Source organism: Euprymna scolopes, chromosome 39 (genome assembly GCF_053919585.1).
Source record: "Euprymna scolopes isolate OS-2025 chromosome 39, ASM5391958v1, whole genome shotgun sequence".
In the NCBI taxonomy this organism is placed as follows: Eukaryota; Metazoa; Mollusca; class Cephalopoda; order Sepiida; family Sepiolidae; genus Euprymna; species Euprymna scolopes.
In genome coordinates this window covers 9,521,476-9,537,489 of record NC_136520.1, presented here as the reverse complement: position 1 = coordinate 9,537,489, position 16,014 = coordinate 9,521,476, and the positions used below count along the sequence as shown (strand labels likewise).

The window sequence follows — 16,014 nt, the reverse complement described above, 5'->3', positions numbered from 1 at the left end:
AAAGAAGGAAAAATCCTGCTTACGTGATTACGTGTCTTTTTTAACACATTTACATAACCTTGTTATTTTTATTTATATATCTGTTTAATCTGTTTTTTGTCAGTGTACCAGAAGGAATTCAGTCGATTATAACCCTTGCTACATGTTCTTTACATTACAATAGTACAACCCTGAATTCGACGGCGCAACACTACACCGTTCAATACTGTAAAACTGAAACGAAGCTCTTCTGCTTGAAAAGGGCGCCATTTTCTTCTTATTCATATTGATATTGATTCTTTGCTTTAAAAACTACAGAAATTACGTGTTTACTTTTTTAATATCCCATTATTTTACTAAAGAAAGTAAAACTTATTATTTTTCAAAACTGTTTTTGTTCCTTTGTTTTTCGATATTTCGTCAATATTATTAAGTAAGAGTGTTTAGCAGAAAAGCCAACAAACGACTACCCGAAAAATAAATATACATTAAATAGATGTTACCATAGTCAATAAAAGTTCAGTTAAAGTTTTTTTTTGTTTTGAAATAGTTTCTAATGCTCTTTACTTTAAATAATATCAGCGAATCGAAATTAAAGCGAAATTTGAGGCTTTAACTACTTAAATGAATTTTTATATAAACTACACATGCCATAATCGAATATTCCTCAAGCACAAAATAACTGAAAACATTAAAATATGTTTATAAATATTCCTAACTTGACGGAACTCTCTTAAATTGTAAATAGAAAATGCTCAGGTGCCTCTTCTTCAAATTGAAAACGGGGCTTTCCATTTCAAAGTCGCTGCCATTTTGATTTTTTTAAACTTGTTGGTGAATTAAAAAAATTTTTTTTTTACAAATTACTTAAAAATACAAACCAATGGAGTTTTCTACCATAAAAGTAACTTTTATTGACTATGGTAACATTTATTTATTGTATATTATATATATATATATATATATATATATATATATATATATATATATATAACATTTTCTGTTTGTAAGGAAACATAATTTTGTTGATCACTGTTGGCTACGAATGGAAACAAATTTGATATAAAATATATATTTTCGCGAAAATTATCTTTACTTTCATCATATTTTGATTAGGGTAAATTTCTTGAGTTATCAAAACCTATCTCTTTACAACCTCCTCCTTTTCATAACCTATAATACTTCATCAATCGCAGTCCATTTTCTGTAGGTTGTTTTTGAATCCAGTACACGACGGGTACTTCTGCTAGTATATATATATATATATATATATATATATATATATATATATATATATATATATATATATATATAATGTACTTTGGAGTAATTGCGCCAAGTCCGGAGTAATTGCGAAAACTAGTTAAAAGTGCTCTTTTGGCAACCACGCATATGAAGAGCACTTTCTTATTTTTTTTTTTTTTAGTTGTCCCAATTATCCCCGGATTTGGCGCACTTACCCCAAAGTACTATATATATATATATATACCCCCACATATAATTATGCTCAGTCCGTCAAGTCCAAAGTTGCTGAGCAGCGGCTTGGTTCCCACTAGTTTTGGCAAATAGAAAACAGAATTCTAGACAGAAACGTGTGCTCTAACCTAACTATCATCAATGGACCTGAGGCAATCCCGTCAGCATCAGACAAAGCTAAAATTTTTGTCAAGAACTTTGAAGCTCATTCTAACCTTTGCAACCAATGCCACCAACCCCCAATATTGCCTCCTGTATGTGATATACAAATATCCGAACGTGATGGTGCTAAGCAAATTCAAAACCTTGATTCCAGTTAAGCAACGGGCCCTGACAGTATTCTAATGAGAGTACTCCAAAAACTTCAACCAGAATTATCTCATCAGATAAGAATTTAAGAATTCAGGTGATCGCGCATCTCCCTCACAGTACAGACCAAAAAGTCTCCTGTGCGACACGAGTAAGTTGCTGGAATCTGTGTAAAATAGAGAAGTAATCAACCATCTCAGCAAAAATAACCTTCTAAGCGGCACACAATATAGTTTTCGTTCTACAAGATCTACAGCAGATGTGCTTACACTTATATCTCATAGGATTAGCGAATATCTTGACGGCGACAAAGTTTCTAAGGCAATTACTCTTGACATATAAAAAGCCTTTGATCGAGTATGGCATGAAGGTTTACTTCACAAAATCTCCAGCTACGGTATAGCTGGAAATGTCTTCTCAATTATCAAATCTTTTCTCTCTGATAGGTTCATATAAGTGATGGGCAGAAATCAGAATCTCAGTATTAATGCTGGAGTCCCTCAGGGCTCCATCTTGGGCCCAACTCTCTTCCTGATTCACATTTATGATCTTCCAAATCACATCCTTACATCATTCGTAGATGCTTATGTTGATGACACTACCATCTATGGTAGCACATCTACTACCGTAAACGACCAAGTTCCCTCCGATTCTCTTTCGTCTGATCTTGAGCACGTGGGGAAAGGAGTAGCTGGTTACTTTTAATGTATCTAAAATCAGGCTTCTATCTTTACATCATCAACGCTCTGATCCCCATCTGACATCAATTGAAATGAATGGCTCTCGTCTTTGAGAGGCCTCATGTTTTGACAAGCTTCTGGGTTTGTCCTTTACTCCTGATCTGAAATGGAACACGTACATCAAATCGGTTGCCAAAGCCGCTGGAAAAATTGTGGCATCCTTCTATCGATCCAGTAGATATCTTACTGCTGATGCAATTCTCTATTTATATAAGAGTCAAGTGCGTCCAGGGATTGAGTACTGTTTCCACATCTGAGCAGGAGCTGCTAGAAAGGACTTATCCTGCCTTTATAGCGTTCAAAATAGACTTTATAGCCCCATAGGAGATGCCCTTTTTTCTTCTCTGCGACCTCTATCTTACAGAAAAGATATAGCGATTTTGTCTTTGCTTTACCGTTATTTTCATGGCAAGTGCTCGACTGAGTTTCAATCTATGAATCCCCCCCTCGCCAAACTTTCACAAAAAACACTCGTGTAACTGAAAACACTATCAATAATTTACCACACTCTTTATCTGTTCCTAAACCTAAACGTAGATTCCACGAACAAAGCTTCTTTCTTAGAACTGCACGCCTGTGGAACTGTCTTCCGTTTTCCTGCTTTCCAGCTGACTACAATGTGTTTGCCTTAATGTCCAATGTAAACACATTGTTGATAAGTCGTTCTCCTTAAGTAAACAAATGTACTGAATGTCCACTACTGTACACTCTTTAACCCTTATCCTTGAGTGGCCCCTTGACCTTGATAATTGGTGATGCCTATGTAAAAAAAAGATCAGTAAAACTTGAAAAATTCTTGCTATTTAAATACTACACTTGTTCTAAACGATTAAATAAAGAAAAAACAAGGTGAACCCCCGCTTTCATTGGAGTAAAACGTACACGGAGCTAAAGATTCGGTTTATTATTAGAATACTTATAAATGGGATATGTATTATTAATAGATAAGTATTTAAGAACCTTATTTCTGAATTGTTATTTTATATTACAGCCACGCATAACCTCAGAAAATTATGGTTGGATGGCAAACGTAGGTTAAATCTTTGATAATTAAATTAGTATCATGGTTAGGATATGCATTACGAACTTATATTTTGAATAGGTTAGCCTAGTTTAAATTGGATTTGTTTAATTAATAAATAAATCATAAATGCATATTAGGAATTTAGCTAACTTAGAAACATCGAACGGATTGAGTTACCTCCCTTTCAACGTTATGAATACATTTTAGGATTTGGGTAACTGATAATTTCAACTAAACCTTTATAATTTCGAACGTACAGTTATCCTCCTTTCCAAATCTAAAATATCCGATAATTGTAAATCTTAATAAGAGAGAACGAAAGAAAATAATAAAATAGATTGAGATCCTTAATTTTAAATGAAGAATGAGAATGAACTAAGTATAAAATAATGTTAACCTTTCTTTCCTTATTAATAAGTTTTAAATAAAAACTTTTCTTAAATCACATAAATAGGTTAGCCAATATTTTTGTAAATAAACAAAGAAAATTCCAGATACGAAACTAACATAGAATCGCAAAAATAAAACTTAGTTGATTAGTCCTGATTAATAAAAAAATAATTTAAATAAATAAAGAAAATTAATTTAAGAAATCAACGACTAGTATTAATAAAACATATTAAATGGACATAGGTAATTAGTACTAACATTGTATGATATTTTGCTTGATTTTTTAATGGATACACTAAAATAGGAAAATAAATAAATCTTAAAAAATACTTTGCAAGGATGCGATATAGGTAAAATATTTTCCATTATGTTTTATTGTTGAAGTGTTTTTTTATTCAATAAGTCTGACGAAAGCTGTTCTTGTGAAAATTTTCAAACGATATAATGTTTTAATTTGTCCGAATAGTCTTGAAACAATTGTAACTAACGATGAAATACACTATTTGTTGGAATAAACCCATTCTTTGAAGTTTTGGTTTTTGTTAAATATATATATATATATATATATATATATATATATATATATATATATATATACTCGGGTTTTTATATTCACAAGTAATGGACTAATGAATTCAACGAGGTTGTTAGATAGTGCTCAATAAAAAGAGCTGATAATACTTGTTTATTGTTATATAAACATGCTCACATCCCGCTACTACAAATAGCCACTTGTTTCAATCAAACAACAGATATCATCAGGCAGCGACTTGACTATTCAAAGGTTCGATGAATAACCGTTATTCATTGAACCTTTGAATGGTCAAGTCGCTGCCTGATGATATCTGTTGTTTGATTGAAACAAGTGGCTATTTGTAGCAGCGGGATGTGAGCATGTTTATATAACAATAAACAAGTATATATATATATATATATATATTCTTTTATACACATAAATAAATACATCTGTATATGTATGTATGTATGATGTATCTATCTATCTAAATATATATATGTATATGCATATACATATATATATAAATGCGTGTGAATGTAAGAAGACGTTTAAAGAAGTATTGAAAACTTCTTTAATTGTGGACCTATCAAGAGGTGTAAAGCTGAACACGCATGGTGGAACTTAAATATAATAACAGCAATTATAGACAAGACAAAGCAATACATTGCTATACATAGATTCATTTGTCGATGTAATTAGGAAAAATTAGTGAATGCTGACAGATGAATCGATGTATACTAATATATGGCTTCGACTTGTGTATACTTACTACTGCATATATATATATGCATATATATAATATATGTATATAAATCTATACTTACACACATATACGCATACACTTATACATACATATATACATGATGATTGCAACGTCTTGTCAGACGAGTGCCACTCCCTCAGACATCCATGAGCCCAAATGCCTGAAGGAGTATCTATACAAATATGATGTTACGAAGTCTTAGCTTTGTACGACAGCTAAGTCTCTCTCTCAGTTCAAAATGTTGAGATCCAGCAACAAGCAAGAGCAAGAAAGCCAGCAACAAGTAAAACTGCAGACCAGCTTAATGCGGGTACTGGTCTCCCACTTTATGGTTTTTTAAATCAGAGATTTGCTTCTCCTAGAAAAGTTTGCCTTCACCACGGCTTACGGGAGCCCTCTCTACCCCAACACACATATGCATACACACAAACACACACGGTGCTAGTTTGCCATTGACCCCGAAAAAGGGTTCATTCGCCCTTTGGAAGGTCTTGTTTTTAATCCTTCAGGGAGACTAGCCACCCTCCTCACCAAAAAAGTCTGGTGGGGGAACCAGTTTAGTCGCCGGTGACCCGACCATGGGGCAGGTAGTACTGGGTTACATTGTACCAGTAGCATATGACATGACCTGACACACATATACGCATGCACTTATACATACATATATACATACATATATACATACATATATACATACATACATACGTAGACCTATATATATATATATATATATATATATATTGACATATCTATTTATTATTATGAATAACCAAAATAATTTATAGCTCTTAAAAAACGCTAAGATAGCGAAGAAATAAATAAATAATAACGTTTCGAAGCTGTTAATGTCACTAAAACCAAGAAGAAATAACGCGCATTAAAAAAAAATGAACAAAGTAAAACGCGCATTCAAGTGGTAGGATGTAGAATGCCAGACTGCGGATGCTGGTGTCATGCGTTCAATATAAACTATTGCTGATGACAGCTAAGTACTACAAACATCCATGTCTATGTGTATTACATTTTATACATACAAGAAACGGTTATGATATATTCACATAAACGGTTGGGGAAGTCAGTTAGTCAGCTTACCGGAGATCGGACTCGATTAGTCGTCATTTTTACGTCGATGAGAGCTCTAATAGACACATTTTAGAAGATATAGAAATCTAGAGGCGTTGCTAAACTCTAGGAAACGGGGATACGTGGAAATAAATTTATATAAAATACGACCACTTGTCATAGTGTTTCCTTCTTCATTCACAGCGTTTTAATGAAAAGAAGAGAAGTTATGTTGCTCCTTTGTTCACAAGAATATGTACATTACACGAATTATTGAACACTGTATACACACTAGACGATACTGCTACTAACAAATTCACGTTTTCATGAATACGTTTGTATATACATTTAAGAGACAATATGGTCTGTATATTTATACATAGATAAAAGAGACACGGAAGGATGTCCGTATATAGACACACTAGACTATACGCCCCATGCAACAATAGAACGGTATATTATACTTCTTTTAAAGAGACACTTTTTTATGTAGTCAGGTTATATAAACCGCTATACATGATGGCAAACCTTTCTGTCTAATATGCCAATAGTATTCTGCATCTAGTCTAGTCTACTGCAGCATTTACTGTGGTTATACAGGTCGAAGCTCGAATTGGTTCTTCAGATGCAGGCCTAGGTGAGTGATAAGGAGAGGTCTGTTCAGTTACATGGGGTTCAATTCTCGGTGTTACAGACAGAAAGGCAAGCCAATACGGTCGGAGTCAGCGCAGCTGCAATAGTTGTCGGAAGGATGATGCAGTTCTTCACCATACGCCTATCGGGACTCCAAACCGGATTTTTTTGGCGGGGTTTACTCCCTTAGACTTTATCCCATCCACACAGCAGAGGATCTATTTGCAGATAGCTGGTGCAAATTTGATATATTCCCAATTTGGACGAAAAGAACGTTGAATTTAATTATAGTTATGGTTTTATCAAAATAAAATGAAATCCTTAAATGATTCTTCTAAAAAAGAGTCGAGCGAAAGAAACACGAATTCTGTAATGGTATAAATTTGAATATATTTCCAATTTAAACTGCTATACAACATATTCGTTATATATATATATATATATATATATATATATATATATATATATATATATATATATAGTGTTATAATGGAATAATTCCAGGAGGAAATCCGGGTATGAGAGCTAAATGTGGTAAACAGAGCAATAACATAAAAAATATAACACGGAAATTACATAATTGTCGATGCAATAATTTATTTCAACCTTATGGTATTTTCAAGCATCTAAACTAGACAATTACATTTTGGATACTGAAATAAATAAAGAAAAAGAATCGGGCCTCGACCGCCAAAAACCAGACGTGGTGGTAGTAGCAATACACTTAATACATTTTATCCCACCCTCTCTATAAAATGTATTAAGACTAGACAATTACATTTTTGTCGTTAAGTGTCATAATGTTCTTGTTGTTTTTAAAAAAAAATCCCTCCCCTACTAACTTAATTCCCACCCTCTCTATAAAATGTATTAAGTGGATTGCTACTACCACCCCCTCTGGCTTTTGACAATTATGTAATTTCCGTGTTATATATATATATATATATATATATATATATATATATATATATATATATATATATATAGTTATGTGTACGGGATAATCACGTTGACACACCGGTTTTCGTCAGATCACCAAAGTTAAGCAACGTTGAGCTTGGTAGTACGAGAGGGGTTACTATTTGGGAATTCTCGGCGCTGTATGTGCTCTCCATTTATATCAGTTTCCATAAATCCTGAACCTCCACTTCCGGTTTTATTTAAGAACGCCGACTCAGGAGAAGAGTGGTTGGAGATTGCGCAACTCTTGCCACAAAAAATTCCACGCGCAGGTACCTTTAAAATGGGTATCCATAGTCTGTCAAGACTGGAGGAAGTTATCATATATATGATTATCATCACCATCGCTTGGCTTTGCGAACAAAGGCCTTGTCCTTGTCCTCGTTTTCTGCAGACACTCTCCTGCCTGACGAGTCTAATGTAGTGTGAAGGGGTCCTAGTCATAGGTCACCAAATCTGACCTTTCCGGGTTACCGGCAACCAGTGGTGAACCCTCAGCGATCCCTATATAGGGATTCTTAGACAAATACGTGCCGTGATCGTCTACCCAGGGAATTCTCCGTAAGTCCTCTCAGCGCAGCAGGATCTCGTTGGTTGGGTTGGCCATTGTTGATTTCACCTTCGGGTTGATATGCCATGTCACGCTGGAAGTGAATAGATTTTCATGCACGTGAATATATTTTCATGCACGCTAAAAAAAAAGACAAACTCGGATATCTCTATTCTACAGAGTTATTCAAGTTAAATTTACAAAATATGATCTAAACTTATATACAATTGTTCAGATTTTGATTTCTTACAAAACACACTATTGAGTCTAAATTAGATTTATTACTCTCCGTTTTTTGTGGTAGCGACGAACAGATGGAAAGGAGTGTGGCGATGACTCTTCTGTTAGTGTTAGATTCGCTCAAGACCCAGCTTCAACTAATTCGAACTGATTTTGGCCCTGTGATTCGCTTTTGCACAGAGGTGATGGAGTAAGTCGGGCTGTCGCCTAGACTAATCACCGCTTGTTACTTCATCTCCGGGGGAATTCTGATTCCCTGCGTGTATGCTTGTGACTCTCGTAGTTTCGGTTCTCACGATCGGGGAGGTTAACCCTCGGCTGGCCTCAGAAACAAAATTATATTCGTTATGTTCTCAAAGCGACATCAAATTGTCACTTTTCCACCAAACAATAAAAATGTGTATGTCAGGTTTACCAAAATAATAAAATTCATAACTTAACTCTTCCTTTCAGCAAGGTCGGCCGCCGCTGCTCGGGCGGGCAATAATGCTTAACAATTAACACAAGCATGATTGCCCGGCATTCTTCAGTGTTTCGGGAGTTTAATCTCCCCCTGCTCATCCCATGTGGCGATCACGCCACATGGGATAAGCAGACTTGCTTGCAACAGCTACAGTTTAGGGTCCGGTCTGAGTTCTGGGCCGGTGCTAGTTGGCACCCCTTTCTCCTGCGTCTTGTTCTGTAGACAAGTGTGTCGAGTGTTCTTGAAGGCGAAGAGATGCTTGATGGATGTAGTGCCACGAAACACCTTGGCCAGATGCAAGGATTGGCCACTCGCGGTAGTCGATGTAATGTTATATTATAAACCCTTTTTCTAAGAATTCAAAACACAACAACCATTGGTGTAAGCAACAGTTCGTTTTTTATTTTTCCTGTTGTTCTTGCTTATGGTAGATAGATAGAGAGAGAGAGAGAGTGGGAGAGCGACAGAGAGAATTATCGTGGCGCCCACTCGGTTGACAATCAAATCTCCAGCTGCAATCTTTTTCCTTCTGTCACTTTTTCCTATCAATCTTTTCAAAACATCCACGTAACCAGATTCCTTCCTGTTACATTTTTCATAACAATAACAAGGTCTGTTTATATTTGTGAGAAATATTGAAACAATTCCCGTTTAGCTTGTCAATTTCTGACATTTCATCCGCAGACGCGTGCCACATTTTAATTCATGAACATACATATATGTATATACACCTATACACATATATATACTAGCATGTCAACCCGGCTCAGACCGGGTCATTCGTGTAACACTCTCATCATTATTTTCATGGCAAGTGCTCGACTGAGCTCCAATCCGTGGTAGTCGATGTAACAGGCGCCAAGAGACCTCTATATAGTTATATACACTCAGTTTATAACATTCGCTTTGCCTTTTATCGAAGTTAGAATGGTTTTGTTATTTGTGAAGGCGGTTCCACCTAAACCGATTTTGTGATTTACAACTGAGCGCCCGTCGTTAAATGAAAACAGTTTGTGGTCTAAGGTAAACACACTCTGTAAGTTGTTCGATTTGTTGACCGATGAGGTTGATGCTAAAGAGAGTTGGTTTCGGATCAGTGTTTACGTATTTAATCTTAGACGGAAACGCTCAAGATTTGTGTGTCAGTGACATGGTTGTCCGCGAGCTCGACCATGTCATGTTTTTTGCGATATGTCCATGCAAACTGACAAAGTTTTTGATGAGATTCATGAACATTCTTAACCCGCCTTATATTTGTTTTAATCAAAAATAGAGAATTCCCTTAATTTCTTCTCCTTATTTCCGCGGCATAAAAAATATATACATAAATACATAAATAGAAATCTGTCTAATAATACAGTCATCTATAATATAAATCTCTCCTGTCTGTTTAAATGTTTGTTTGTATGCATGTATGTATGTATGTATGTATGTATGTATGTGTGCACGTATGTAGGTAGGTATATCTCACAACATATACACACACACAAATATATACAGGGCACCCGTAAGCCGTGGTGAAGGCAACCTTTCTAGGAGAAGCACAATCTCTAATTTAAAAAAAAAAAACATAAAGCGGAAGACCAGTACCCGCATTAAGCTGGTCTGCAGTTTAATTTGTTGCTAGCTATCTTGCTCTTGCTCGTTGCTGGATCTCAATATTTTGAACCGAGAGAGAGACTTAGCTCTCGTACAAAGCTAAGACTCTGTAACATCATATTTGTATAGATGCTCCCTCAGACATTTGGAATCATGGATTTTAAATGTCTGAGGGAGTGGCACTCGTCTGACAAGACGTTGCAATCATCATCATATCTCACAAAAAATTTCCACAGAGGCAAAGGATTTTCACGAGATCGGTATCCTTTTGTAACCTCGACCCTTCAGACGACAGTATGGAAGAATTGGCCCAAAACATTAATTTGTTCACTCTCAACTGAGCAGTTTTCTATAAGAAGGGGTTGATATTTTCTTCCCGTTGGCGATGGGCGCAACAGCAAAGATGTCACGCTTTTTGTCACAATAATTTCTCCTTCATGGTATGAGTTCAAGCCTGCTTGCTTACTACAACTTTATTTTTTGCTCAACACAAACCTACAAACACTCGGGCAACGCCAGGTACCCAGGCTAGTGTACACAGAAAAGACTAATAACGAATAGTGAATTAATGAGAGTTGATTTTGTAAAACAATACGCAAATAAGTTAGGTCTTTTATGCATATCGCACTAGTCACAATCATGGCCATCACTCGAATCAAATATATAGGTTTCTACAGGCTTTATTCCTGGATTCTCATATGAGACAAAAGTCCAATTCGAGATGAACACATTGTATCCCCATCCATGTGACAGGCATGCACGGAAGCGCTGAAGATTTTTGGGTCAATGTCTTAGTCGGGCCTACGTACCGCGAAAAATTAGTTCATCCAAGAGCTACAAAAGGACGGCGACAGAATTGTTAAGCGAGTATCTGCCGCGGTTGATCTGGTAGCAAATCACGCTGTATTGACTGAGTTGGGCGGGACTCTGCCCGGTCGTCTCAATGGAATTGTTCACATTGTGTCGGGTCGTGTCGACGGAGTTGTTCCGGATCCCATCGGATCATGTAAAATGGAATCGTTTCAAACCATATCGATGGAAATGTTTGGTACCGTGTCGTGTCGCATCGGTGGTACTTTTCGTGTTGAGTGGTGTGGACGGTTTACGTTTATTGGTCAGTTTACTTGACGGTTGCCGCGTGTGATAGCAACATGCTTCAGGTATCAGTTCTGTTGTTGCACACATCGATAATCATGGTTCTCCAGTCGCCTCTGCATTTGGTCTTTCTGATGAGATCAATAGTCGTGTTTCCAGTCGTCTACCTCTGCTCTTTATTCCGGCGATTTTTCCTAAAATCAAGTCTTTTTTTTTTCCAGGCCGCCCGCCAACATTGAATGACCGAAGAACATTAACTGGCTGGCATTAAAAACTATATTTCCGATGCTTCTAAACGTATTTCAGCTGTTTTGGTTACAGGCCGACATTTGCCACCGTAAAGGAGAATTGACCATATGTATGTCTTTTAGACTGATCAATAGACAGACAGACGGACACACACACACACACACGCACATACACAGACACGCACACATACTCACACGCACACCACACAGACACGCACACACAGACACGCATGCACACATATATGTGTTCATCAGCGTTTCGTATTTATTTCGAGACTTCCTCTATATGAAATAAAGACGAAACGTTGATGAACACATAATACGGTTTGTCCATTTTTATTTCTCTATTTTGTCGGAATACTATTTCCATTATTTTTATCACACATATATGCATATGTTTATACATATATATATATATGTATATATATATATATAGTCTTTGAAGTTTTTAACATTTGAAACCACACAAAAATTATTTTTTATCATTCATTAAAAAAAAACATCTAGTCAGTAAGTCATTTAATCACCTGCAATCACTGCATCAACTCTCAAATTTACTATAATACCAATTTGGTGGTAAGCCCTAGGGGAACTCACTAGTTCTGAGGACTGCCCAGACCTAGCTTGCAATCTAGTTTTAGTGACCATATTTAAAAAGTTATTTGATAATTATTTTTGTATTTTATCAGAAAAAAAAAAACTTTAGTACCTTTGGTACCAGAAAAGTATCCAAATAAGAGGAAGGAAACCTAGCCATACATACTCAAATACTCAATATATAGTCTTTGAAGTTTTTAACATTTGAAACCACACAAAAAATTATTTTTTATCATTCATTAAAAAAACATCTAGTCAGTAAGTCATTTAATCACCTGCAATCACTGCATCAACTCTCAAATTTACTATAATACCAATTTTTATATTTTTTAAGGGATCATCAGTTGTTTACCATGAAACACTGTTTCGGGGATTTAAAAACAAAACAGTGTATTACATCATGGCTCCCCATATATATATATTAAGAGGTATATGTGGTAAAAAACGAGGATGAAGAGTGCTCGATACGTTAGTAGAGGCATGTTTTTTATTATAACTTCAAGTATATTAACTTAATTCATTACAAGTATATTAACTTAATTCATTACAAATTGTTTCAATAGACAGGATATCCGTCCACATCGTTAGATGATTCAAGTTAAAACAAAATAAAAAGAAAAGACAGTTTTGGTGAGTAGATAAGGATATTAAAACCAAGAGAAATAAAGGAAGAGAGAGAAAGGGAAGAAAGGAAAAGAGGCGGCGAAAGAAAGGATGGGGAAGGTAATAAAAATGAATTAAATTAAACATTTATAAAGATAAGACAAGGCAAGAGAGGGGGGAAGAAGAAGTAGAGAAAAAAGAAGGGAAATTGATAATTTAGCGTGTCAAACAAGTTTGTTGGATTTTGGATAATGACATGCAACTGTTCCAAAGCCAACCGTAACGGAATAAAAATTCACCAATTGGCTACGACGATATATATATATATATATATATATATATATATATATATATATATATATATATATATATATATATCCGTCTAGCTGAAACCACTGTCATTAATTTTCCCCAATCTTAATCTGTGCCTAAACCAAAGCGTAGATTCCATGAGCAAAGCTTCTTTCTCAGAAGTGCAGGACTGTGGAACGTTCTGCCGTTTGCCTGTTTCCGACCTAACTACAACTTAGATGTCTTCAAGTCCAACATAAACAAATTCTTGATGAACCGCCACCTTAAGGAAGACACTTTTTCAACTCTCCAATACTAACGATTACTACGATACTAGCCCATTGATTACTGTACACGGAATAACCCTTATCTCCAAGTGGCTTCCGGGCCTTGATAAGTGGTGACCTCCATGTAATATATATATATATATAACAACTCTGTGATTAGATATAGATTAGGCAAAAGATAGCCAGGAATTGAAAAATTACATTATCGTTCTGTTTCTCGAATAAATGATGGCATAGTGATGCAGACTAGTTTAGCTGAAAGAACATCAGGTTCCTTGTCACACTTGATTTTCATTCATTATCCGTCATTAGTTTCAAAAGTTGTCACGACCGAGCGTGGAAGTTGGGATAAGCTCCCTCTCCCTAAAAAATGTCCTCATGGTGTGCGTCTCCAATAGCCTCTGACAACCAAGGCCAGCTCCTAGTCTTCTCGAGTGGTTATACTACTCTTTATTCTAACTAGGAGACGGGGCAAAGGCAGTCAAATGCCACCTTAAAACCAGTAAATTCCGGCAGGTGAGGCTCGTCAACTTTAGATCGTGGCTCACTGGGGAGAAGGCAACTTTGATTCAAAACATCAGTTGCCCCGCAGGACTACCCCATCAAACGCTAATGGAATGAACCTCAACACAAAATCTGTAGACGGAGTCCCCAAAGCGACTTGACCTTATATTGTCCTTGACGGTAACTCCTGCGGTGCAGTTAGAGCCAAGCTGTATCCATTCTGTCTTTTCTTGCATCTTTTAGTTTCGGGGAGAATGGTTTCCTATGCAGCGGCTCCCAGCTGCTGCATAGGCAACAGCTATACTCCCATATATATATATATATATATATATATATATATATATATATATATATATATATATATATATACATGCCAAACCAATGTAGCTCCACTGCTACCCCATTGTCTCTCGAGACAGACGTTTGCCAACAAATCAAATCCCTCATTAGATGGAAAGGTACATTGTTCGACTTATGGGCTTGCAATATGTTATTGATTGATTTTTTGGATCCTAATATAAACCATTCACACATCGGATGACAGACGATTCATTTTTGACCTTGTGGATTGCAGATTAATTGAGAAATTTAATTAACGTTTTAGAATTTACTATAATCAGCTCACACATCAGTTTATTATGTCTGGACTTAACGAATAACAGATTAATTAATTATTTTATATAATTTCAAACATTTGAGGAAACTTCTAGAGTCAGTGTGGCATTGTGGCGACGAATCCCTCTTAATTCCGAAATGTGAATTAAACGGACGCCATTATACTTTCTTCGTTTTGACTTGTCATAGCAAATGTCTACACAAATTTTCAGTAAGATCGGCCTAGTAGTTTTATCGCGTGATGAGATGGCGCACACACGCACACACACACGCACACACACACACACACACACGCGCGCATACACACGCACGGTGGTTTGAAGATAAAATAACCGAGTATTGAGGTGAAGCTGACGTCGCCAGAGGTAATTAGGTAAAGTAATTGACCTCATAGCTGCCGGGGTTGAAACAAAAACGAAGCAGAATAATCACAAGGGGCAACAACCACGAGTTGACGCTGAATCCGCCACCTCGTGCCCCCCCCCCCTGCGCCTACTGCTTGGAAGAATGCACGCGAGGCAAGAAATAAAATAATAATTTTATATTTTTCTAACAAACGAATTTGTGTGCGAATTTGTGTTGCGAATTTGTTTTTGTCTATCTGACGAGAAACTACGATTATTCAACGCGGCTACATCGCAGTTTGCGAGGAAACGTAAAACGGACAGACAGACGGACAAACTAAGAGAAACATAACATAGTAATACAAGTTCATACTTACGTGTTGGATCAAGTCCCCGAAGGTCTGGGCAATTCTGCCGGACCGTTTCCCCGGCTAGCGTAGCTGGCCAACAGAGAAGTGAATCGAACGTTCCGTTGCAATGGAGGACTGAAAAAAACAAGAAAAAAATATAACCCATATTAATTTTCTTATAAATTTTTAATCCAGACCTTTTATTTCAATTTTTTTCAGATTCATCTGCCTTACTTTTAATGCTAGGTTTATTTATGGTGTCTTTTAAATTCAATAAAAACCCTTCAAAATTTGCTGACGAGGAGACCTTGCTTATTAAAAAACTATATATAATTATTGTACATAACTTGATGTATACCACAATAAAAAGCATTG

The 16,014-nt window shown here is 36.1% G+C and overlaps 1 protein-coding gene across 10 annotated transcripts in view; it reads right to left on the bottom strand.

Annotated features, from left to right (window-relative positions):
- The window catches only part of LOC145263644 (PDF receptor-like), a 787,341-nt gene that overhangs the window by 289,473 nt on the left and 481,854 nt on the right, over nt 1-16,014 (bottom strand). For all 10 annotated transcript variants that reach the window (XR_013864585.1, XR_013864584.1, XM_080120502.1 and 7 more), the window contains exon 3: nt 15,667-15,774. Coding sequence is in view for 8 of the 10 variants with exons in the window: in XM_080120502.1 (XP_079976628.1) it covers nt 15,667-15,774 (108 nt within the window). In the remaining 2 variants the exon portion in view is untranslated. The remainder of the gene's footprint in view (nt 1-15,666; nt 15,775-16,014) is intronic.